Source organism: Abrus precatorius, unplaced genomic scaffold, assembly GCF_003935025.1.
Source record: "Abrus precatorius isolate BTA unplaced genomic scaffold, Abrus_2018 Scaffold2, whole genome shotgun sequence".
In the NCBI taxonomy this organism is placed as follows: Eukaryota; Viridiplantae; Streptophyta; class Magnoliopsida; order Fabales; family Fabaceae; genus Abrus; species Abrus precatorius.
Window position 1 is genome coordinate 22,469,358 of NW_020874362.1, and position 26,299 is coordinate 22,495,656.

The 26,299-nt window shown below is 32.4% G+C and overlaps 2 protein-coding genes, 2 non-coding genes and 1 pseudogene across 4 annotated transcripts; all 5 read left to right on the plus strand.

Moving 5' to 3' along the window:
* Positions 1 to 335: 335 nt before the first annotated feature.
* On the plus strand, positions 336 to 1,868 carry LOC113859621 (glutathione S-transferase U17-like). The gene is made up of 2 exons (XM_027492345.1): positions 336 to 650; positions 1,518 to 1,868. The coding sequence occupies exons 1-2, from the start codon at positions 336 to 338 to the stop codon at positions 1,866 to 1,868; spliced, it is 666 nt and encodes a 221-aa protein (XP_027348146.1).
* A 481-nt stretch (positions 1,869 to 2,349) lies between these two features.
* TRNAG-GCC lies at positions 2,350 to 2,420 on the plus strand. Its single transcript has one exon. It is a non-coding gene; the product is annotated as a tRNA-Gly (tRNA).
* A 309-nt stretch (positions 2,421 to 2,729) lies between these two features.
* Positions 2,730 to 4,304, plus strand: LOC113857983 (glutathione S-transferase U17-like). Its single transcript, XM_027490349.1, has 2 exons — positions 2,730 to 3,097; positions 3,565 to 4,304. The coding sequence occupies exons 1-2, from the start codon at positions 2,780 to 2,782 to the stop codon at positions 3,940 to 3,942; spliced, it is 696 nt and encodes a 231-aa protein (XP_027346150.1). The 5' UTR covers positions 2,730 to 2,779; the 3' UTR covers positions 3,943 to 4,304.
* Positions 4,305 to 15,428: 11,124 nt separating this feature from the next.
* Positions 15,429 to 15,537, plus strand: LOC113860349. Its single transcript, XR_003503802.1, has one exon. It is a non-coding gene; the product is annotated as a small nucleolar RNA R71 (small nucleolar RNA).
* Positions 15,538 to 19,414: 3,877 nt separating this feature from the next.
* On the plus strand, positions 19,415 to 24,869 carry LOC113857671 (annotated as a pseudogene).
* Positions 24,870 to 26,299: the final 1,430 nt, after the last annotated feature.

The window sequence follows — 26,299 nt, forward strand, 5'->3', positions numbered from 1 at the left end:
TCTTTTTACTTTTTTTTTAATCTCTTTCTTTAAATTATATCATCTATCTTATTTTTTACTTTTTTACTTCTTTTCACGTCCTTAAAAAAAATCACATCTGACGAGCATTGTTCTTTTACTTCCCTGAAGTAAGAAGTGGTGGGTGGGGACTGGGGATGGTAGGTACAGAATTTCAAGTCTTCAACTAGCATTCCAAGGTCACGTTATGAACTATCCTCTTAAACCCCCAACATCAACTAATCTTCTTATGGGTATTGCTTCATTCTTCTATATATTAATGCATTATGATCACCCACATACCAAGACCAAGATAGAGAGTAGTGACAGAGAAGGTCATGAAGAGTGAGGTGCAATTATTGGGTGCATGGCCAAGTCCATTTGTGTTGAGGGCTCGCATAGCTCTAAATATAAAATCAGTGGAGTATGAGTTCCTTGAGGAAAATTTGGAATCAAAAAGCCAGCTTCTTCTTAAATCCAACCCTATACACAAGAAAATCCCTGTTCTCATTCACAGGGACAAACCCATTTGCGAGTCTTTGATCATTGTACAATATGTGGATGATGCATGGTCATTTGCCCCTCTCATTCTCCCCTCTCATCCTTATGACCGCGCCATTGCTCGTTTTTGGGCTGCCTATATTGATGAAAAGGTATAATTATCTAGCCTTTGTTAATCCCATGCCAAAGTTCTCTAGCTATATATTTACTTATGGTCATAGATACATTATTATCACTATAATGCTTAAAAAATGCGAAAAACAAGATTAATTATCTAGCCTTTGAATATGTTTTCAATCTTTGAAAATACAGAATTTAAATTAATATTTATTTACTTTTTTTTCTTTTACTTAGAGAAACTTTTTTGATGGTTCCTTAAGTAACTTTTATGGGAAGATGACATTTTTCAGCAAGATGCCATCGCTTACTGAAGCAATGTTTTTTAAGTGAAAATTTAAGATCAAGTAAGAAAGAGAAGCAAGTTACATTATGTGCAAAGGTATTCTTAAAACTTATAAAAAATAAGTACTTAAGTACTTTTAATTTCAAACAGTGAGAAATAATTTTATTAAATGAAAGATTAAAATAAATAAAATTTAAATTAGTAATAAAATTGAAAAGGTAAAATATTTTTAAGGACAGCTATGATATTTACAGAGGAATTCTAGCAACATTTTTTTAATATATTTTTTAACACATTCTTAATTATTGATTAAAATTTATTAAAAATTACAAAAGTATAAATGAGAAATATTAATTTAAGCGTAAAAAAGAGTGTTTAACGGTAAATTTATGTTCCTTAAAAACCTTTATCAATCTTGAATTTATGTGTCAACCCAAACTAACACAGACTAGAATGAAGATAAAACCATTGTCCATTTGTGAGTTTTACTGGATACCGGAAGTTCTAACTTCTTTAGCACAAGGAACAAGATACTAGTGGGAGTGACACCCAAAATTGCAAAGCAAAAGTTTTCCAAAGTGCAAGACTTGAAATATGAAATTGTGTGACTTTTCAGTGGTACCCGACCATGAAATCCATTAGAGGAGCAAAGGGAGAGGATGAGAAGAAGAGACTGATAGAGGAGGTAAGAGAAGGATTGGCATTGCTCGAGGATGCGTTCAAAGAAAGTAGCAAAGGCAAGGCCTTTTTTGGCGGTGACCAAATTGGATTCTTGGATATTGCACTTGGTAGCATCTTGGGGTGGATGAGGGTCACTGAGATCTCAAATGGGGTGAAATTGCTGGATCAGCCCAAAACACCTGGGCTCCTCAAATGGGCCCAAGAATTCTGTGCCCATGGTGCTGTTAAAGGTGTTATGCCAGAGACAACGAAGCTTCTTGAGTTTGCCAAGACGCTGAAACGCTAAGGGCTAAAATGCTTGTTTCTTCTCTTCGTTTAAGTGATTGTACTTTTCATTAAGGAAATTTCTGTTTAGTACAAAATTTGGTGCACGATTTTATACCAATTACGTGCCTTGCGCTTTTCGTCTACTTCTTTTGCTTTTTTATGGCTTAATTTGTTGTCTTCATCCAACAATAATACAAAAATCATATCTCATGTAATTCCGGTTAACTTTTTTTTTTTTTGTAAGTAGCACTACTCTTGATTACTCTGGTTCTGACTTCTCAGGTTTTAATTTGTGTTGTTAAAACTTCGAATATATATCACTTTTGTTATTTAAACATCTAAAAATTGATATTGTCTATAATTATCTTTATCTTTCTCTGATTTTTTTTACATTATATATATATTAAAAACACACTCCAAAATCCAAGAAAAAAAATTAGAACGTAAACCACTTCAGATATAAGAACAAAAATTTTAATATTGATTGCGTTGAACATGAAGCACCAGTGGTCTAGTGGTAGAATAGTACCCTGCCACGGTACAGACCCGGGTTCGATTCCCGGCTGGTGCATTGTTTTTTCTGCCATTTATTTTGAATTGAGATTTTCACAAATACCTCTAATTATACATATCCAATCCTTTACATACATATTAATAGGAATTACATAACATAACTTTATATACATTACACATATTCTTACAAGACCAGTGCTGGTTTACTTAAAAGTGTTCTAACAGTTTAAATAGTACAATCAAAATTATTGCCAGAAAGTGACTCACGGGACGGCAATGTTTTTACTTTACTTTTGGTTTTTAAAGTGAAGAATATTCCTATTCGTTAAACCATTTAAAAAATGATGATAATTTTGATATAAATAATTTGATCATAAACTTTGGTTAGCACAGACAAACATATATCTTACAATCTCCATGGATAAGAGTGAGGTGAAGCTTATTGGCAAATGGTCTAGTCCTTATGTGATGAGGGTGAAGATTGCCCTCAACATCAAATCCCTTGAATATGAATACTTTGAAGAAACCCTGAACCCCAAAAGTGATTTTCTTCTTCAATCCAACCCTGTGTATGGTCGAGTCCCAGTACTCCTCCACTATGACAAACCCATCTGTGAGTCTTTGGTCATAGTTGAATACATAGATGAAACATGGCCCTTTGGTCCTTCTATCCTTCCCTCTGATTCATATGATAGAGCAGTTACTCGTTTCTGGGCTGCTTACATAGATGACAAGGTATAGCTTCTTTTGGCTATTTCTTTCTTTTGTGTTTGGAATGAATTTATTTGATTTAAAACGTTTTATGTTGGGAACTTACTATATATGTATCAAAATGTGTATCAAGTGAAATAGGATTAATGATTCACATGTAGTTGTATGAGTAAGATGAAGAATGTGTTTGAATGATTGCTTATTTAAGTATTTATTTAATATTTTAAAAAAATTATTTATATCATAAATTTAATGATTAAATTTGTTGAGATAAATAGAAAACAACTTATTAAAATAAACTGAAACAACTCAGAAGAGTCTCAAATTGTTTTACATACAGTGTTCATGAGCTCTTTAAACATGTCCTAATTCCTTTCATTTCTTACTCTTAGATTAGACAAGCATAATTTTGCAAATTATTTTTTGTTTGATATTCATGAAAAATGAAATTAACTTGATTTGATTTTACTATTTTGTGGAAATGGGGGTAGTGGTTTCCTTCCATGAAAAGCATTTTGATTGTTGAAAGTGAGGAGGAAAGGAAGCCATACTTTGAGGTGTTAGAAGAAGTGCTTGAGAGGATGGAGGATGCTTTTGGGAAATTGAGCAAAGGAAAGGCCTTTTTTGGTGGAGACAGGATTGGGTTCCTTGATATTGCTTTTGGGTGCTTCCTGGGATGGGTCAGTGTGATAGAGCATAGATATGAAAGGAAACTGCTGGTGGAAGCAAAGGCTCCTGCTTTGGTGAAATGGGCTGAGAGATTTGCTGCTGATCCTGCTGTGAAGGGGCTCATCCCAGAGACTGATAGACTTGTTGAGATTTCCAAGTCTCTTCAGATCAAATGGAGAACTGCTATTGGCAAGAAATAGAATTTGGGGTGCTAATGATGTTCTTGTGTGATGAATTATGTTAAAATAAAATTCAGTTTGTGGTTAGAGTTTATCTAGAAGTTATCCTTAACCTCCTCCTCTCTTTAGTCCTTTTGGGTTGTCCTCTCATTTGTAATCACAGTTCCATATCAAGTTACTGATTCAGTTTGATATTTTAGTGTCAAGTAATTGCCTATTCAACAACTTCTCCCCTTCACTTAGAATTTAATAACCTGATTACACCTGACTAGGAGGCAATAATAGCCAAAAAGAGAATTTTCATAACTTGCTTTATTTCCTTTGAATTTAAAGGTCTTAGTAATTATTTGTCATGGAACACACTCAATTCACACGGTTTCCTTTCATTATCTAATGAGTTACTGCACTCTTTACTTTTCATCTCTTCATACAGCAAATGCAAATCTGTTTTTTACTATGAATTTGCTCTCATATTGCAATTACTTCACTTACAGGTATATAAAACAATTTCTTAGCAAGTATGTTCTATTGAGAACCTTTCTCTCTTATTTTGGGTCTTGGTTTAGTCAAAGAAACCATACTTTGAGCAAATGGAAGAAGTGCTTGTGAGGAGTTAAACAAATGCAATGAAGTTTGGACAATCTATTAGAAGCAGACAGATTTAGTATAACCAATAAAATTATCTTTAAGGTTGCTCATCAGCTGCATCATAATGCAGTTTATCGACGTGGAGTAGTTCCCTCACGAATATATTAGCAACTCTTTTTAATATATTTTTAATTATTAATTAAAATTAATGAAAAATTGAGTTTGTTTATTGTTGTTTTAGTTTTAAATTTTTAAAAATTATATTTTAAGATATTTTAAAAAATATATAAAAATAAAACTTATATTAACAAACAAATTTTATTTTATTTTTATTTTTAAAAAGAAAAAAATTATTTTTAAAAATAAAAAATAAACAAATTCTTAATATTTCTCTGTTATATCTTTATAATTTTTTTATAAATTTTAGTCAATAATTAGAAGTAGTTAAAAATAATATGCTAGAGAGTGTACTGTTAGTCTCTCTTATTAGTTCTACTCAGATTCATTTTATACCATAAGTTATTAACTCACCACAATATTAAGATGAAAAGAATTGAAAAAAAGTTAGAAAGACAAAAAAATAATAATAAAAAGTAAAATAAAATATTAAGATGAGATGAAACGAATTGAAAAAAAATTAGAAAGACAAAAAATTAGAATTAAAAAATAAAATAAAATAAAATATAGGAAAAACAAATATATTGTGTGTCAAGTAAAATAGCAAAAAAAAGTGAACAAAGTTCCTTAGATTATTTGAATAAGTGAAAACAGAGTAAAAAAATTAAATCATATAAAATATAATTTAATAAAATTTAAGCGTTTTATTATAATATTTTGATGAATATGAAGAACACATTTATATATATATTACAAGATACACTGCTGGCAGTTCTACTTGTTATAATTTATTCATAAGATTTCATTAATTACAACATTTATTATTCGTCTAAATGTGCAATAATTAACCAAAATCTGGCAAAAATTTATTAAGTTCAATCAATATACTCAATAATAAAAGTTTAAGTTATACGTTAACACATCGGACTATTAACTATTATGAATAAACATATATTATATATGAGCCTTTGTTTTGACATTACATGAATGTACTTTGGTCTCTGTAAAATAAAAAGGATCTTATCCGAGATATGGTAGACAAAGATCATAAGAGAAAAATTGAATAACTAAACATTAGTGGTGACACTATTCTAACATTATTTATATAGAACAAAGAAAATGATGGTTGAGAAGGATCTTCACTCGTTGGACTCTACTTGCAAGGTATCATTGGTGCTTCTATGAGAAATGCAAGTTCGTCGGTAGATATATAACTTTGAAGGATAGACGAAGAAGGATTATTAAAGAAAGTGTTCTACGAATATACCCTTTTGTTTAGACTTAATTGGCTCCTACTCAGGCCAAATGGTATTTTTATTAGATATATTTGAATAAGCCTCTGGCTGTTACTAGAATATTAAAGGTTGTTAGCTTTGAATAAGTCACTTAATTTTACTAAAGTTTTGATTCCTTATTTTTTGGGTAATTGCGGGATATCAACAAAATAATTTGGTTAAGTTGTTGTCTTTTAGATATTTTTCTGTTTGAAAGCTGGCTATATATATTTAGCATAGCACATGAATAAAACAGAGTTATCCTTTCATTATCAAATACTTTAGCAACTATTTTTCTTTTATAACATTATGGTATTAGAGCCTCTCGTAGGTCCGATACAACATAGCTACAACTAGCTAATCTGTAAAAAAAGACTGAGAGTGATGACAACAGAAAATACTTTTGTGCAACCTACAATTCCTAAGTTTGATGGTCACTATGATCATTAGGTGATGTTGATGGAGAATTTTCTACAATCAAAAGAATATTGGAGTTTGGGGGAAAATGGAATTTTAGTTGCATATGCTAGAACGACACCAATTGAGGCGCAACAACCTCAAATTGATGAATAGAAGCTTAAGGACTTGAAAGCGAAGAATTATCTTTTTCAAGCCTTGGATCGTTCCATTCTCGAGACAATTCTCAAGAAGGACATTGCTAAGGACATATGGGACTCTGTGAAGATGAAGTACCAAGGTTCGATGCGAGTTAAGCGATCTCAATTGCAGGCATTGAGGAAGGAATTTGAGACACACCATATGAAGGCTGGAGAGACTGTGAATGACTATTTTGCACGTACACTTAAGATTGTGAACAAGATGAAGGTTAATGGTGAAACAAAAGTGACAGAAGTAGTGGAAAAGATATTGCGATCTATGACTCTGAAATCCAACTATGTGGTCTGTTTAATTGAGGAGGCACAAGACACTAGCAAACTAGCTATAATGAATTGCAAAGCAGTTTGCTAGTGCATAAGCAAAGAATGATTAGCCCATAAGAGGAACAAGCTTTGAAGGTGACTTATGGGGAATCTTCTAATAGAGGAAGAGGTCGTAGTAGCTATCGATGACGAGGAAGGGTAAACTTGGACAAATCCATTGTTGAATGCTTCAATTGTCACAAACTAGGGCACGTACAGTAGGAATGTCAAAGCAAAGAAAGCAATCATACCGAGATTTCTGAAGAAACATTGCTTATGGCTCAGGATGGAGATTAACAACTCCAGAGCGAGGATTGGTTTCTAGACTTTGGTTGCAACAATCATATGTGCAATAGAAAAGAATATTTTGCAGACCTCAATGAGCGATTTGCATACAATGTGAAGCTAGACAATAACGCAATCTTGGTGGTGAAAGGAAAAGGAAATGTGAGGCTGTAGATTAATAATCAAAATAGGTAATAACTGAATTTTTTTATGTGCCTGATTTGAAAAATAATTTGCTAAGTGTTAGATAGCTTCAAGAGAAGGGATTACCTATGCTTATTCAACATAACAGTTACAAGGTTTATCATCCTGAAAGGGGTGTTATCATGAAATCTGCGATGTCCTCCAATCGCATGTTCAAAATTGTAATAGTGTCTCTAGTATCTGGTATAACTTGCTTCAATACAGCAACTGAAGATACTGGTCAATTATGGCATTACTGCTATGGTCATTTGGGTTTCAATGGACTCAACACTTTGCAGCAGAAAGAGATGGTAATAGGTCTACCGCAGCTGATAAAATCATCAAGAGTGTGTAAAGAATGCCTGAATGGGAAGCAACAACGAGATCCATTCCCCAAGAAGAGTGCTTGGAGAGCTAAATTGCCATTACAACTAATTTATTCCGATCTATGTGGTCCTATTCAACCAATTTCTAACAATAATAAGAGGTACTTCATTTTTTTCATTGATGATTGTACTCAAAAGACATGGATCTATTTTTTACATGAGAAATCAGAAGCATTCAAGTTCTTTAAAGAATTTAAAGCCAAGGATGAATGTGAAGCAGGTTTACAAATTAAGGGTCTTCAAACAGATCATGGAGGCAAATTCACTTCATTAGAATTCTCAGATTTCTGTGCTGAAAATGGGATAAAAAAGAAACCCATTGCTCCATATTCACCTCAGCAAAATGGTGTTGCTGAGCAAAAGAATCGTACCATTATGAACATGGTTTAAAGCATAATAATCGCAAAAGGTATTCCGAAGAGTTTTTGGCCAGAAGCTATTAATTGGGCAGTTCATGTTCTTAATAGAAGTTCGACATTAGCAGTGTAGAACAAGACGCCAGAGGGAGCTTGGAGTGGGAAAAAACCTTTTGTTGGGTATTTTAAAGTCTTTGGATGTGTGGCTCATGTGCATGTAGAACATAACTCTCAAACTAAATTAGATAAAAGTAGTGTAACATGCACTTTATTGGGAGCTAGTGAAGAATCAAAGGCGCATCGACTCTATAATCCCATTGATAAAAAGATAATTATTAGTCGAAATGTTATATTTGAAGAGGATGAATGCTTGAATTGGGGAGAAGAATTCACAAGCTCAATTCAATTCGAATTGGATTGGCATGACAATGAAAGTGATGCTGAAAGGGATAATGGTCCAAAGGAAGAAATGGAAGAAAAAGAATATGAAGAAAGATCTATACAACAAGATGAAGTGGCCTAACAAGAAGAGGCTCGTGAACAACAACTTCCAAGAAGGCATCACACTCAACCTTCTTGGATGCACGATTATGTAATAGATGAAGGGTTGTCCGATGATGATAATGAGTCACATTTGACTGTCGGCAGTGAAAATGATCCTGTCCACTATGAAGACATAGCAAAGAATCCAATTTGGAGAAAAGCCATGGAAGATGAAATTGAAGCTATAGAAAGAAATGGAATATGGTATTTAACAGAGCTTCTAAGAGGTGCTAAGAAGATTGGGGTTAAATGGATCTTCAAAACTAAGTGTGATGAGAATGGAGATGTTAGTAAGCATAAAGCACGATTGATGGTTCAGGGATAACTTAAGAATATAGAGTAGATTACAAGGAAGTGTTCGCCCTTGTAGCACGCATAGAGACTATTCAATTGGTCATTGCTGTAGCTGCTCATCATGGATGACCCATCTACTAGTTGGATATCAAATCTGCCTTCTTGAATGGGGAATTAACTAAAGATGTTTTTGTTGAACAACCACAAGAATTCAAAAAAAAAAGGGAAGGAAGGAAAATTTTACAAGCTGAATCATGCTCTGTATAGCGTAAAACAGGCCCCTTGGGCTTGGTACAGGCGCATTGAAAGCTATTTTCTGAGCCGTGGATTTACAAAATGTGAGTGTGAACCCACTTTATTCACTAAGGTGGAGGAGAGCAATATTATGGTGGTAAGTTTGTATATGGATGATTTGATTTATAAGGAAATGACGATGAGTTGATGATGAAGTTCAAGGAATAATGCAGTCAGACTTTGCTATGACGAACATGGAAAAAATGAAATTCTTTCTCGATTTTGAAGCAACACAACAAGCTAATGGTATTTTTGTGTGACAAAAGAAGTACATGATAGATCTTCTAGAGACATTTTTAATGAAAAATTCAAATTTTGCTCATAATTCGATGGTTCCAAGAAGCAAATTAGGCAAGGATGAAGAAGGAAAAAGAGTTGATAAAACACTCTACAAGCAGATGGTTAGTAGTTTAATGTACACAACTGCCACACAGCCATATATCATGTATAGTGTGAGTCAAGTTAGTCAATTTATGGAAAATCTAAAGGAGCTTCATTTTCAAGCAGTAAAGCGAATCATACGTTATCTCAAAGGAACTTGCGAATTTAGATTGTTCTATCAAAGAAATGGAGGAAAAGATCTGATCAGTTATACGGATAGTGATTATGCTAATGATGTTGAAGACAAAAAGCACATCAAGCTGTGTTTTCATGATAAGTGAGGCTGTTATTTCATAGAGTTCGAAGAAGCAACCAGTGGTGAGTCTATCAACAACTAAAGTAGAATTTATAGCAGCAGCTACAAGTTGTTGTAAGGTTGTGTGGCTTAGACGAATACTTGAGGCAGTGGAAAGAAATCAAATAAGCCCTACAGTTATCTATTGTGACAATAGTTCAACTATAAAGTTGTCAAAGAATTTAGTTATGAATGGGAGAAGTAAACACATCGATGTGCGTTTTTATTTTCTAAGAGATCTTACAAGGAATGAAATTGTTGAGCTGCAACATTGTAGTTCATAAGAACAAGTTGCTAATGTCATGACAAAGCCACTCAAGTTGGAAAATTTTGTTCGAATGAGAAGACAGTTAGGAGTAGTCGCAAATGTAAATTGAATACGTGTGTGATCGAAGGGCAAGTGTGCTCATCGAAAAGTAATAAAGGGTTCTTAAATTAAGTTTCTGAAATATCGTCCTACAAGGATTGTTTTCCAATTACTAAGAATTTCCTAATTCAATTATTTAAACTTCAAAGATATGAGATTAATTAAAACAAGAATTTATAAAATTAATTATAAACTTAAGGAATACAATGCACGTCTTGATTAAACTTATCAGAGAGGAACCTAGGGCATATGGGTTATCTCATTCAATCCTTTATGTTATTCTTCTGTTTAACTCTAAAGCACAAATCCTAAGGAGATAATCACACAAAACAATGAGAAAAGGGGTACAATTAATTAGATTAAAATAAAAATCCCCTTTAAGGCTCAAATCTCACATATGTGGGTTAAAGTTTAATGTATAACATAAAAGTAAGGAACTTAGCTAATTATTATTTTTCAAATGAAAGTATAATGTCAATAATAATCACTTAACATGTTCTTCTATCTAGAAAAATTGGGTTCTATGAAGGAAAAAGTTTTAAATTATCACAAAAAAATAGCATAGACACTTTACTCAAGAACATGCAATAACAGTTATATAATTAGTAACTACTCCCCCATACTTAAAGCAAAACACTGTCCTCAATGTTTGAAAGCAATTAAATTAAAAGCATGCAAAGAGGGCAATTGAATAAAAGGAAAGAAGTTCCCTGATAATTATTGGCGCAACGACTTCGAGTGAGGGAGCATGACCAAGCTGAAATCTTAAGCACGCCCATGCTTATGATGTAAAGCTTCTTTCACAATTGCGACTGAATGCATGGCCGTGTATGGGATGAGCATGGGCGTGCTTTCAGATCAAAGCTTAAAAGTGTGTGGGGGAACTATCAACTCCGTTCTTGCAATCTTTCAATATGCTTATTATTTATTCTAAAAATAAAATAACAATAGCAAAATTAAAATAAACAAAAAGAAATAAAATTTAAATAAATAAAAGACACATGTTGTCTCTTAAGAGCGCTTGTTTAACGTTACGAGCCTGACGTTCCTGGTAAATTATGATGGGAAGAAGGCATGAGTCTTAGAGGTGACTCCCTTGATATGTAATTGTCTTCCCAACAGCTTTGCCTCCCCAACACCTATTACATCAGAAAAATTATTCATAAGATGAGGATTAGAATAAAAAGAAGAAAATTTAAACTCTAAATTAGAAGGCTTATTAATGGATGGTTTAAGCTTTTGTCTCTTCTTCTTCTTATGTTGTTTCCTCCTTGGCCTTCTTCTTGTGGTTCCATACTTCACATAAATTGGAGGAGGAGAAGCAACATCCACAGTGCTCACAAAGTGACAGGACTCTTGGCTAGAAGGGTACTTGAAAGAATTGAAAACTTGAAATACAACTTCCTCATCATCTAGCCTCAATGTAAGCTTCCCTTCTTGTACGTCTATGATGGCCCTAGCAGTGGCCAAGAATGGTCTCCCTAGTATGATGAGGACATCATCATCTTCCTCCATGTCAAGTACCACAAAGTTAGTAGGAAATATAAACTCCCCAACTTTTACTCTATGTTCTCCATCATGCCTTTAGGGTATGTGATCGACCTATCTGCCAGCTGAAGTGACATGGAGGTTGGCTTATGTTTATGCATTCCAAGCTTCCTGAAAACAGAATAAGGCATAAGATTAATACTTGCTCCTAAATCACATAAAGCCTTATCAATATGAGTTTTTCTAATTGTAGAAGGAATAGTAAAACTCCCTGGGTCCTTATGCTTAGGTGGAAGCTTTTTAAGGACTATAGCTGAGCACTCTTGGGTGAGCTTCGTAGTTTCATGTGCTCTCAACTTTCTTTTATTGGTCAACATCTCCTTTAAAAATTTAGCATATTTGGGCATTTTGGAGATATCATCAATGAAAGGCATATTGATGTGAACTTTGCCCAATAAGTCTAAGAACTTATGAAACTCTTCATCACAAGGAGGGTGACCTTGCAGCCGCTGTGGAAAAGGTATCTTAGGGTCCTACGACCTTGGTTGAACAAGAGGCTCTTCCTTCTTTTCCTTTTCAGGCTTTTCGCTTGAAGCACGGTCTTGCTCATAGTGATGCACGGCCGTGCTTTGATCATTGTCATGGGCGTGCTTGTATAAGCACGATCGTGCTTCTGTTGTAGCAGGGGCGTGCTCATCAGTAAACACGGGTGTGCATGTAGAATCAACATGGGCGTGTTTCTCTATAAGCATGGGCGTGCATGTGCCTCTTTTCTGCGATTCTTGTAGTTTCTTCCCACTTCCAAGGGTAATGGCATTGTATTGCTCCCTTGGATTAGGTTCAAGCTGAGATGGCAATGTTCCCATCACTCTTTGACTCAGAAGGTTCATAATTTGCTCCAATTGTGCACTCATCTTGAAAGAGTTGACTTGTATTTCAGATTTGACCTCTGTGAACCTATTATTAGTTCTCTCAATATGTTGGTCGAACTTGGATTAAGCTCTGTCATCCTCTTATCAGAGTAATGCACATATTGCATCATTTGTTCTTGAAAGTTAGACTGAGATCTAGGGGCTTCTTTCCCTTCTGGTCTTGTTCCTTGATTTTGCATATAGGGAGGGTGATAAACACTTGAATTTTGGCTTCCAACGCCATTCCCCCAATAGTTAAGAGCTCTTATAGGTTGGTCTTGAGTCTTCATTAAATATTCTAATTGCTTTGCAAGGGCTGCCATTTGATTCATTAGTGGGCTGCTGCTTTCTGCTTGATAGACTAGAGCGGTTTCTTTGCTCTTGATGTCGTAAGAGTCAGCAGTGTGCCACTAAAAGCTAGAAGATGTTATCTCATCTATTAGTTTGTATGCATCTTCTGGATCTTTTCTTATGAGGGACCCTCTGCTGCGGCATCAATTGTAGTCCTGGTAGTGATTGATATGCCACTGTAAAAGATTTGCACCTGCCTCTAAGTTAGAAAGTCATGGTGCAAGCATCTTCTCAACAATTCCCCGAATCGCTTCCATGCCTCGAACAGTGATTCTGTCTCATATTGTTGGAAACAACATATTTTTGTCATAAGCTTGGAGGATCTTGATGAAGGAAAGTACTTTCCCAAGAACTGTTGAGTGAGATCCTCCCAAGTTGTGATGAAATTGGCTGAAAGTGAGGAAAACCATGTGTTCACCCTTTCAGACACTGAGAATGGGAAAAGGCAGAGTCGAATAACATCGTTGGAGACTCCATTGTACTTATAGTGTCCGTCAATTGGAGGATCTTTGTCAGATGGAGATTGAGGTCTTCATTAGGCATGCCTCCAAACTGTATGGAGTTCTGGACCATGGTTATGAATGTTAGTTTCAATTCAAAATTGTTTGCCTCCACATTAGGGGCCGCGATGCTTCCAGGAGTGTCTCCAGCAGTGGGTGTCATGTAATCTTGAATTGATCTCCTTCCTTCTACCATTCTTTGTACTCTTACTTCTTTTCTTTGTCTACGAACTGTTCTTTCAATCTCCGAATCAAATAAACAAGTTGTAGAGCACTTAGAACGAGTGAGCATACATTAAAAGAAATTGTGAAATAAAAAAAATTAAATTAAAATAAAAACAAAAATTATAAAATATAAAAGAAAAATTTAACAATAAACAAACCAGAATTAAAATAAAATAAAACACAAATTGCTCAAATCAATTAAATTTGGTATTTTCTTAATATTGAAAAAGTAATCCCCAGCAACGGTGCCAAAAATTTGTTCGAAGGACAAATATACCCATTGAGAAGTAATAAAAAGTTCTTAAATTAAGTTCCTAAAATATCGTCCCACAATGATTGTTTTTCAATTACTAAGAATTTTCTAATTCAATTGTTTAAGCTTCAAAGATATGAGATTAATTAAAACAAGAATTTATAAAATTAATTATAAACTAAGAATAAGGAATACAATGCACGTCTTGGTTAAAATTATCGAAGAGGAACCCAGGGCATATGGGTTTCCTCATTCAATCCTTTATGTTATTCTTCTATTTAATTCTAAATTCGATTTTCTTGTGATTACCAATCATTCATACGAATACTATTAATACCCAATGGTCATGTAATATTAATATTCTTTTCTCTAAATTAACATCCTCAATGGTCATGTAAGACATCAATTTAAGAAAGCTTAAGGAACCTATGAACTTGTTAATTTAATAACGATTAGAAGAGAAAGATTGGTTTGGTCCACCTAATCCTTTGTCTCGTTTTACCCTATAGATCTATTAATTAACCGAGGTACGGTCGCCTAACGATATAATTAATTAGGATTAAGAAAGGAGCGCAATAGGATAAAATCTAATCACAAAACAAAAATTAAATTTAGATTCAAACATCAAAATTTCATAAATTCATGAATAATAGTTCTCATAGCCCTAGCTATGGACTTAGTTACTCATGCTAAAGAAAAGAACTAAAACAATCATAAACAAAGCCATAATCAAAAGAAATAACAAACTAGAGTGTGAGATGTGTTTCTGGTCTTCAAGTACGATCGCTTGAAGCTTCAAGTCTCGCTAAGCATGTGTCAAGGATTTGGTGCAATAGAGACGAGATCAGATGTATTTTAGAGCCAAAGCCAAGATGTAAAAACTATTATTTTACAATGTTTGAGATCTTCCCTTTTATAGGATTTGAAAACCCTAAAAACTTTTCATAATTAGGCTTCCTGCAGATGAACACGGCCGTGCAAGGCCTTAAGCACGGCCATGCTTAGGCTCAAAGCACCCCCGTGCTTATTGAATAGGTTTGGGCGTGCTAACTGCTGTGAAGCTCTAATCTTCCATCAATTTGGGCCCAAAATGCACCGAAAATTTACTTGCGACCTCTTTATACTAAATTGTACAATTAATATATAAATTAATGTAAAACTCAAATAAAATAAAGGTCAAATATGAATATCTGGACTGTAAAATAGGGCCTAATTATATACTTATCATTAGTGCAGGGATTTTCTCTGAAAACATTTGGCTTTGCAGATGGTTCTGTGCAACGAAAGTTTCAAAATTTTTGGCTTCATATCCTCTACTCCTTGTAGGGTGTCTAGAATTAGAATTTTGGTACATAAATGAAGCCATCTTCTCTATAATTCATTGAGCTTCCTCTAATGATTTAGTATTCAATGATCCTCCCGCAGCTGCTTCAACCATGGTTTTAGTGGCTGGACTCATTCCATTGTAAAAAGTTTCCAGTTGCATCCATTCCGGTATGTAATGGTGTGAACATTTCCTCAACAGCTCTTTATATCTCTCTCCCAAGCTTCATACAAAGATTCTCTTTCTTGTTGCACAAATGATGTGATCTTACCTCTTAATTTGGCAGCTTCAGATGGTGGAAAATAGTTGGTAAGGAACTTATTGACAAGGTCTGCCCAAGTGGTTATGTTTCCTTGTGGTTGAGCTTGTAGCCAACATTTATCTTTATCTCTTAATGAAAATGGAAAAAATCTCAATCTAATTGCATCCTCACTGACTACATTCATCCTTACTGTGTCACAAAGCTGCAAAAAGTTAGAGATACGTAAGTTAGGGTCATCTGAAATTGAACCAGAAAATTGATCTTGCTGAACTAAATGAAGTAAAGCTGATTTTATTTCAAAATGGTTGGCTTGTATGGTAGGTCTAACTATAGAGGAGTTATATCCATGCATATTAGGCATTGCATAATCCCCTAAAGTTCTCATCATGTTTTATTCAGCCATTTTCTTCTCTTAAGGAGTTAGTGGTGTAGGAGAAATAATTTGAAGTTCTTCCGATTTAGGAGTAGAAGGAGTAGATTCAAATTCTTGCTCTTTGCTTGCTAAATTTCCTGCTCTCAATTCATTTCTCAGCCTTCTTAGTGTTCTGCCTATATCCGGATCAAACACAAGAACAACCTTGTTTTTATTTTTCTTGCGCATAAAATACAAGAAAACTAAACACAACAAAAACACTTGAAATTGATCAAAATACATAACAATATTATGCAGAAGGAATACTAGCAGAATATCCTACAAGAAATTAAGAAAGAATACTAACATATAAACATTTAACTGAACACAAAATATAATGACAAAGAATTTATATAGAACTAGATAGCAACATATGCAGAAAAACTAGCAAAAAGGTAATACGAAATTCAATTACTAAAAGCAGAATTTAAAAAGAAAACAAAAAACAAATAGCTCAATATAATTGTCTTCTTGCTACTAATGATATTAAAAAATGAAGATCCCCAGCAACGGCGTCAAAAACTTGATACATGTAAATTGAATTAAAAATATAGCAGTCTTCTTTTGCGTAAAATTCTTAACTAGCAAGTATACTATGTAGTTTTAGCAAGTAATAAAATTTAGAAATCAATATGAGTCTCAAGTATTGTCCATAAGGATCTTATTTTCAATTACCAATTCATAATTCAACAATTATTTGAGTCACACAATTCATTTGGAAGATTTGTAAACATGTAAAAGTAAGGAATAAGATCAATAAAAGGTAACAAATGTGCTGTGAAAACAGAATACGAAATTTGTATTAAAAATGCTATATGAAAAATAGTTAGGAATCATTTCACCAGATTTTCAATTGCAATATAATAATGTTCTGGACTCTTAAGAATTCTAATTGATTGATAATCAATTTCACATCTTTAACCAAAGGATAATTCCTTGCCTCATTGATCCTAATATCTAATTAAACCTCCCTAATTTCTTAGGTGAAATTCAATCAAATATTGCATTAAGTTCTAAAAATTATAGGATTACTAGATTATGATACTTAGTCATAAGATCTCAATAACCTAGGCACATGATTCAGATATGAGAAATAAACTTAATTTTCATTGATAAAAATTCTTCTAAGTTCAATTGAATGAATGATTAGTTCACAATTAAAAATAGAATTATATACTCAGTTCAATTAAAATCTCAAGGTCCAGATCCAAAACTACATCACAATATCAAATCTGGATCCATATATTCCTAATAAAAAAGGTTTAGAACAACATTACAATGGAAAATGGAGAAATAAGAGAAGAACATCTTCCAAGACTCAATCTTCACCTTGATTCCTCTAGCAATGAAGCTTGAAAGTCATTCCCAATCTTTCTCTCTCTCACTTCCCTTGGAAGTTAAAACAATTACAAAGTGAAAAATAACAAAAAATGAACAAAAGTTACAAATCTAAACTCTCAACTTCTATTTATTGTGTTTTTCCCGCCTTTTCCACTTTCACGCATTAATCTCTGAAGATTATAGCATGAAAGGTCTTCTAGAAGCTTCTATAACTGAATTAAGAACTCAAATCGTCCAAAGTCGACACTTAGAAGTGATTTTCAAAATTTTGTTACTTTTGTGTGAACATTCTAAGTGATCAGAATGTTAACACGCATGTGTTTTCTGAACTTTTGTCTTGCGCGTGTTCATTTTAGGTGGTTAGAGTGTTAACACACTTTTGCGCGTGACTATTCTCAAAGATGATGATCAAAATCCTCTCATGAAAACAACTTAGTATGTATAATTGAATATGCTTAAAAAAAAATTCTATTACTTTTAATAAAATTTTTAACTCATTTATATAATATAATTGATAGATTTTTAATTTTCAACAAAAGTTAATTATTCAAAAAATGATTGGTAAGTTATAATAGACTTCAATTTAAGATACATAACAGAGCTACACAATAATTGATAACTAAATAATTTTTTTTAAGAAACCATTAAATTATTACTAAATTGGTAATCGATTAATGATCATGGTAATTGATTGTTGAGTTATTTTGTACTAAAGGAAATGGATTTTTAACAATAAACTTATTTGATGATCGATTATTACTCTTGGTAATTGATTACTAAATAATTTTGTATTGAGAAATTTAATTTTTAAAATAACAGAATATATTTGTAATCAATTACCCAATCTAGTAATTGATTACTAAGATAGTCTGATAAATAAAATTGAGTTAATTAAATATGTAAACCTTAATTTTTGATTGAGTTAAACTAAGATTTTAACTTCCTAAATTTTAATTATGAGAGCACTTAAATAAAAAAACTCTTTTAACATTATCATGTATACAAATAAACTATAATACGCAAAGTACAACATTCATGCATGCAAGCTTGAATTAAGGTCCTAATGAATGAATATTTGTCTTTAGGATTTGTTTGTGAGTTTGGAGGAGAAGGAAGGAAAATAGTTTGAAAAGAGAAGAAGCGAAAGGGAAGAGAGCGGGAAAAAGGTTAAAGATGTTTAATATTGAGAAGGTAGGATAATAGAAAAGTTTAATTATATAAATAATTTTAAAATTAATTTTTATTTTTTAAATTTTTTTAAAAAAAATTATCACTTGAAAAACTAACATTTAAAAAAAAGTTAAAAAAAATTCTCTTTATAAAATAATATGAAAGAGTGAGAGAGATAAAACTTTCAAAATAAGAGCACTCAAAAAATAAGCTTTTGGAGAGTTTAGAAAAACTCTCAAAATCTTCCCTTCCTAATTAAGCAACTCTCAAACAAGATTAAACTCATTTTAATCTCTTCTCTTCCCTCCTTTCCTAAATCTAACTCCCAAATATAGCTTTAGCAAAACCCTTTTGTTATAATCAATAGAAACTTTTTCTCATACTATAAATTTGTTGTTTGTATGAATAATTTATTACTTTTATGTATTTTAAAATTAACAAATATATAAATTTTGCATACTTTTAAAAGTACAAATATGAATGGTCGTGAATTTTGCTGATTATTCAAGAATTGAGCATTAATTTAATATTTATTATAAGTGAATAGAAGAATATGAAAAGGTGTATACAAACTAATTTAATGAAATTTAATCAGATGAGTTCTAGCATTTTACCAAAGTCATAAGTGGGAATCACATGACCATCAATCTCAAGTGGAGTGCATGAATTCAGTTTTAAAAGATACTCAAAATTTTAAAATCACTTGTAAGATAAATTTACTTATATAAGAAATCATCGATAATATTTTTGGGACTCCATATTCAAGTAATTTCACAAAATTTATTTTACCTATTTTGGAGTCTCTGACACATTCAGGCTAAGATTACGATCCAATAGTTTTTGTCTGTTTCCCAGCTTGTACTTCAGTTCCTATCCTTCTTATGACGAGAACAACATAGAAAAAGCTAACAACGATATAATACAGGGATAGAGAGAAAGAAAGAGAGAGAACAAAAAATAAAATAAAATAAAAATGGAAAGAGGTGTCAAATTAGTCAAGTGGGGATATGAGGTGACAACTTCCTCTCAAACATGTATTTCAGCCATCAATACCTACTACCATCAGGTTTGAAATCTCAATGATCTCTTTCTTTCTTTTTCAATGTTTTTCTTCTTCTCTGTTATAAAGGTTCAATTTTCTTAATTGGGTTTTGTTTGGGATTTGGTTTTGAGTACGTGAAGGTGCTCAGCTATGGCAGGGAGAGGTGTGTGATTCTGGAAGCTGTTGCTAATGACAAAGACTGTGCCTTGGCTAACATCTTAGCGGCTGATTTCCTCTACTCTTCCGATCCTTCCCAAGCTTCCTCTTTACTTGAAGCTGCTAAATCCCAACTTGTATCTTTTATTAATTTTGCTAGATTTGCTTAGTCCAAGTTTGTTTTTTTATGAATAATTAGAATTTAGTTGTGGCAGGAACGAGCTACCTTTTATGAGAAACTAGTTTTTGAGGCTATCAGTTATTTAATGTCTAGAGATAGAGATGATGAGGTAGCTTATGAATTACATTCCAAGGTGAGCGTGTCCTTCATAGTTTATAGCTTATTTATTTATTTATTATTGTTTTAAATTGCAGCTTATTCATCTATACAAGGGGTATCTGGGGATTATCATCCTTCAACATTTATTATCTCTTACAAGGATTAACGACTTATGTGAATTACTTCTAAAATTGCGTGGAAAACTTTATTGATACACATTACTATTGCATTCAGTTAACTAGCCGTTTCTTCAGACAACAGTAGCATTGATTCTTCCAGGGTGACTTTTATTTATTTAACTGAAAACGTATAGGCAAATGGTTCATATAGAATATCAAGTTTTCCTGCATATTTCAAGTATTATTTTATTCTCCATGTTTAATCTCTCTTGTTGCTCCAAAGCTAGTGGACTTGTCTGATTCTTCATACTAGTGAAGGAGTTAGTTCATGCTATTGAGGTAATCTTAAAAATAATTTGTGATAAAAAAGGCTGACTATTTTGGCTGACATAGACCCTAAATAACAGGAAATAATGCAAATCCAAAATGAACCCCCAGAAGGTTATGATCTAATAAATTTAAAGTTGACTTTTAGTTTTACAGAGTTGATATTTTAAGAGGATGTTTTGGTTCGTCAACAATTCATATGTGTAGAAACTGAATTTTGAACAAGGTTACAAAATCTGCTGTATATTTTTATATTAGAGAGCTCTAGTTAAAGTTTGCTGGAATTGTACCACATCCTGCGGACTTTTTGCTAGCCGAATCTAGTTGCCTGTTCTGGGTTTTCAAATTCATCTACATCGTTAGTAAGTTCCCTTGATTAATGAAATTTGCTTTTGTACTTTGAAGCTTCTAAAACAGTTCCCGAGAGATCTGGTTTCACTGAACAGAGCACAATTGCTATGTTTCTGCATGGGTCGGCCTGATCTTTCTTTATCTCTTGTTGATCAGGTTCTATTCTAATCAAAAAACACTTATTTCATTTCTGCTGTAATTCTATGCATAAGACAACTTTTCATTGGCCATGAAAATTTGAGTTTTATTAGTCATACACTCCTGTATCTTGTATAAAGAAGGGCTCTGTTGAGTCAGAGTGATTTAAAGTTGATTGTTAGTCAGAACTAAAGAATCAACCCCTTTGTTATTATTCTTTTATGACCCAATTGCTCAAATGATTTAACATTATAGAATGGCAAAAATTATTTTTTTATTGATCAAATTTTTATCATCCAAATTTAATAGTTGATGTACTTAATAGGGCTCTGTAGTCTATTGTACTTGATAGGAATCTTGATCTTATCCAATTATATTCTCTAGTTCTTTCCTTCCAAAGAGACTTAATTTATATTATTTGTTAATTGAAGGAAAGTTTCCGAACCTTATCCTTTTAAGTTTTATAGGTTTTACCTCAAAATGAGGGAGAAAGCTACATATATGGAATGCTTGCATTTCCTTTGCTGGAGCTTGGACACATGAAAGATGCTGAGAAAGCTGCCAAAAGGGGACTTGAAATTAATAAGCATGACTGCTGGGCACAACATGCTGTAAGTTAAAGTATTTATTAGAAATCTACATTTTGATTTCTCCCCTCACCTGTTCTTCTCATTCACATAGCAATGAAAGCTTAATGTCATAGAAGTTGCTTTGTATTTAAAAGCCAAAATTGTCAAATAATAGAAAGCAGTAACAGGTTTGGAGAAAGATCAATCACTTAACCATTGGCCGGGTATTGTTTCAAGTTTTTGTTTTAGATCAAATGAAGTTACAATTTATGACCACGTATCACTGTCCCAAATATGTAGTAATAGTAAGAATATCTTATTATAAATTATAACCTAAACAATTATTGTGGTTTTCAAATTTTGTTCTGCAGTTATGCCATGTTTTTCAGTATGAGTGCCGTTTTATGGAAGCTGTGAAATTCATGGAAGGATGTTCATCTTCTTGGAGTTCTTGTTCATTTTTCATGTATGATTTGATTCATGTAACTTTATCTCGGTTGCTACCTATTACTCAGCTAATATGTTTCCATTCTTTCAGGTTGACCCACAATTGGTGGCATGTAGCACTTTGTTACTTAGAAGGTCATGCTCCAATGACAAGAGTACTTGAGGTATACGACCATCACATATGGAAGGATTTAGAATGATTAGACAAAACATATTCAGTGAGTGCAGAGGTATGCTGTTTTATCAACTTCATCACAACTTGTAGCTTCTCATTTGGTTTATTCTTTTTATTAGCAATTCTAACATCTTTAAATAGGTTTATTTAAATGCTGTGGCTCTACTTTTGAGGTTGTGTGTACGTGGTGAAATGGATATTATTGGAGATCGTCTCAAGATCCTAGCAGAATGCCTAACTGATCAAGTAAGATAAGATAGACTCTACATGTCATAAATTATGTGAAAAAAGGGTTGGTGATATGATATGATGTGTCAATGTGAAACTGCAAATGGTAATCCAGTGTTGAGTTCATGGTGATAGAATTTTGGAACCCTGGCATGCTTTGGTTACATGTTGGTATTTAGTATTATCTAGTGTGAGGATGGTTGTCTGAAGAAACTAGAGGAAGGGAAAAGCTCTTACACAGCTAAATGTGTCTTTTATAAAAGCAATTATCAGATTCACATGGTCAAAGCTGACTGTACCAATGATTTAATAAGTCCAAACAGGGCAAAAATGTGGGGTGCTGAAGTGTAGTTTTTGCAACTTTAAAAAACTGTTTCCAAGTAATCCAATGTAACTAGTTTATTCTGCATACCGAATCACATGGATGATTTGGGTTTTACCAGCTATTTGCATTCATACATTGGCAGAACAATCTGTGGACAGTAAATCTTCCTTAGTTGATGAGGTAGGTACTCTTGGAGCATGGAAGATGGATTAGATTGTGATTCAACGTAGTTCAATACTTATCCCTTTAAAAGAACCTTACTTTATGTAGAATCGTATTTTGAGCACTACTTTATTGAAATGCAATTAGTTTATCTATTCCATACTTGACAAGTATCCTTATAGGTAGGCACAATGTTGTTTATGCTATACTCACAAATTGTGATAGTTGAAAACAACTTTTAAGATGTTTCTATTGTTATATAAGGTTATTTAATGTTTCCATACAATTTGTTGTAAGTGATGAATTTTTTTATTCCTATAGTCAGGTAAACTTCTTTATGTGGCATTGAAAATATCTACATTAAAAACCAACCCTTATCCGCTTAGTGGGGTTGACTATAAGTAGAATAACAACCAAACATCATTGCCTTCTCACATGGCTAAATAGACAAGTTTCTGTTATCTCCTCAAAAGCTGCTTGTTAGAGGAAAAACACAACTCTTTTAACGCACAGCTTTAATTATCACAATAATGTTTCTTGCATTACTTTTTTATTATTGTAGGAAATTCTGGTAAAATATATTTTTCTTTTAACTTTTCTTGCTATAAAGTTTCTGTACTAAACATATTTTAATATGGCAATTTTCATTTAGCTTATGTATGCTGTTTAAAATATCAATTAAAAAACTTAATTCTTTGTGCAGTTTAAGAATAGGCATTCTTACTTTTTCTTCCTGTATGGATGTGTGCTACATGTTTAGGCAAACTGGTATAAAAATTGGCACCTTGATGTATTAACAGTTTGGGCTTTGGCAAAGACTGGAGATATTGCTAAAGCAAAAGATCTTCTCAAGGGCTTAGGAAACAGGTGAAAGTGTTATCTCATTCTCATCTTTCGCAGGGGCACCATCTATATACGCATGAGTTATAGTATCATGTTTACTTCTGTAGGATATCAAGGATGACTAAAAAGAAACAGAACTTAATGCAGAGAGGAATGGTGGTATGCCCCATTTACTGCTTTGATATATGAAATCTCTTAACTTTGTTGCACTCATTTTGACTTGAGCAATTTAGGTTTGCCACAAAGTTAACTAGGATGGTACAGAAAATGTGTCATTGTCTAGAGTAAAACTTAAGCACACGCATTTTCTCCTCTCATTTATTAGCCATCAATTTTTATTAGCAAAAAAGTCCGCCTAGAATTTATATACTATTTTCAAAAATTTTATTCCCTTATTTATATTCTGGATAAATAAGCAACGTTACAGCATTTTGAAATCCTTGGAGTTGAAAACATTTTTTGTATTTTTGATTCATTGTTGTAAAAGGAGTTTCCTACAACACAGTACGTTGCCTACAGACCACCAACCAGCCCAATACAATAGTTAGTCATCCATATATACAACAAGGATGGTTCAAAACAGAGTATTGTCCGCAAACAATAGTTGCTGATGCTATATTGCTTTTAAGAACCTTGGTTAATAAGGTGTTCTCTAACTTAATCCATCCAATTCTCTAACTTAGCTTGCAGAAGCACTTTATGCCTACGGGAAAGGTGACGACAGGCATGGATTGGAATTACTTGGTCCAGATTTTGATGCTAATGATTTTAAGGTTCTCCTGATCATCCTTTTGTTTTTTGTGTATTTTGTGGCTCCACTTGGCTTATTTTGGAATTTACTATATCAATTAAACTATCATTTGAAGATGATAGGGGCATCTGATGAGCAACTTGATGTATTCAATGAAGTTTGGTACACTATGTTGCTGAATACAGGGGAAGCAAGGAAGGGTAAAATCCAAAATCTTCTCTAATATTCTAATCTATCATTCACGACTAAGTATGATAATCTGAATTCAGAAATTGAAGTGATTGAGAAGCGAATCAAGAAGAAGGAAGGGTTGCCATTCTTGTGGCGTTTGCTGGTACATCTCCTTTGGTCATGGATTTTAGAGAATAAGGCATGATTTTCTGTATCAAAGTTGATTAAATATAATTGTTGGTTCAAATTTGCTTCAGGAGAGGGGATACAAACTAGCAAACAGGCCCGAAGCTAGGATTGCAAACGAGAAAGCAAGGGCTTTGGAGTGTTCATATTTCAACTAAAGGAATGTTGATGGTCACGTGTGATCATAACTATAATATTTATGTAAGTATGAAATATAATATAATATAAATATAGCTTTATGCCTGTTTGTCAAGAATAGTGTCCCTACAGTGTTTTCAGAATGGATTTTTTTTATATGGAAAAAAAAAAAGAAAAAATTCTCAAAATACAGTGTTTTGAAAAAAATTACAAAAATATAAGATTTTTATTAAAAATTGCGGGCTGCAGTTTTTGATTTTTTATAATTTTTTAATACTTTTTAAAAAAATCGTCAATGAAAATTTTTAAACCTTAAATATGTTAACCATGTTATGATTGTTAATTGTGTGTATATAAAATGTTCTGTTAGAAATTGAAGTTTATTTTAATAATTAGTTGAGAAAAATAGTTAATGAAAAAAAAAAAAAAAGCACAACTCTTAGATGTCTTGGTCAATTAACAAAAACATATAGTTACGTATATAATTGAATTTAATTAAATACACTTACACTATCTCCTAATTATAGGCTACTATATCAACAAATATTATTTTTGTAATTATTAATATAAAAATTATACTTACAGTATATTTTAATTGATTAAGAGTCTAAAAAATTTATATTAATGATGTACTAATATCAAACCCTATATAATTTGACAAAATTAATAAAATCAATTGTTTACGAATATAATTTGTCTGGTGTTAACAGGAGTCGATGATAGCATGCCTAGGATCAGGGGTTGTGAGTAAAAGAAATAAACAATTAAGTATAAAATTTGTCAAAGTAATAACTTTAATGTTTGGAAAATTTTAATTAATCAATCAGTTATAAAACATCTTTTACGTAATTTACTTAGTCAGACAAATTTTATTTCATTCAATTAAAATTACATTTAACTTTTAATTAAATTTACATAATTTGGTTCAAATTAATTAAAATGGTAAGGTAACTTTTGCCTAATTAACTCAACATTTTTCAACTTTTACTCCAATCAACTAAAAAGTATGGAAAAAGTATTTGGCTATCAATTATATCAATAAACAAAAGTTAAATCTACAATTTCAACATAAAAATATTGAAATTTTATGTTAAAATATCAATTAATGATTTCATTAATTGAAAAAAAAATCCCTATATCTACAAATAAAACAATCAATTAAAAAATTAAATAAAAATGACTCTATTCATTCAAAAGTGTCCTATATCTACAAATAAATCAGACAATATATAATAGAAATTAATTTTGGCTTTAAATATAACATGTATAATCCAATAAAATAAATTTGAGTTAAACATGTATTTAATATGCATAGAAAATTTATTTTAGTTCCTATACAATTTTTAACCTAAAATTAACCCCTCATCATTCTATGTCTCTAAATCTGATTCTTGCTGTTAACTTTATACAATTAAGTGAATTATTCCAATTTTACATGAAAAACAGCGTG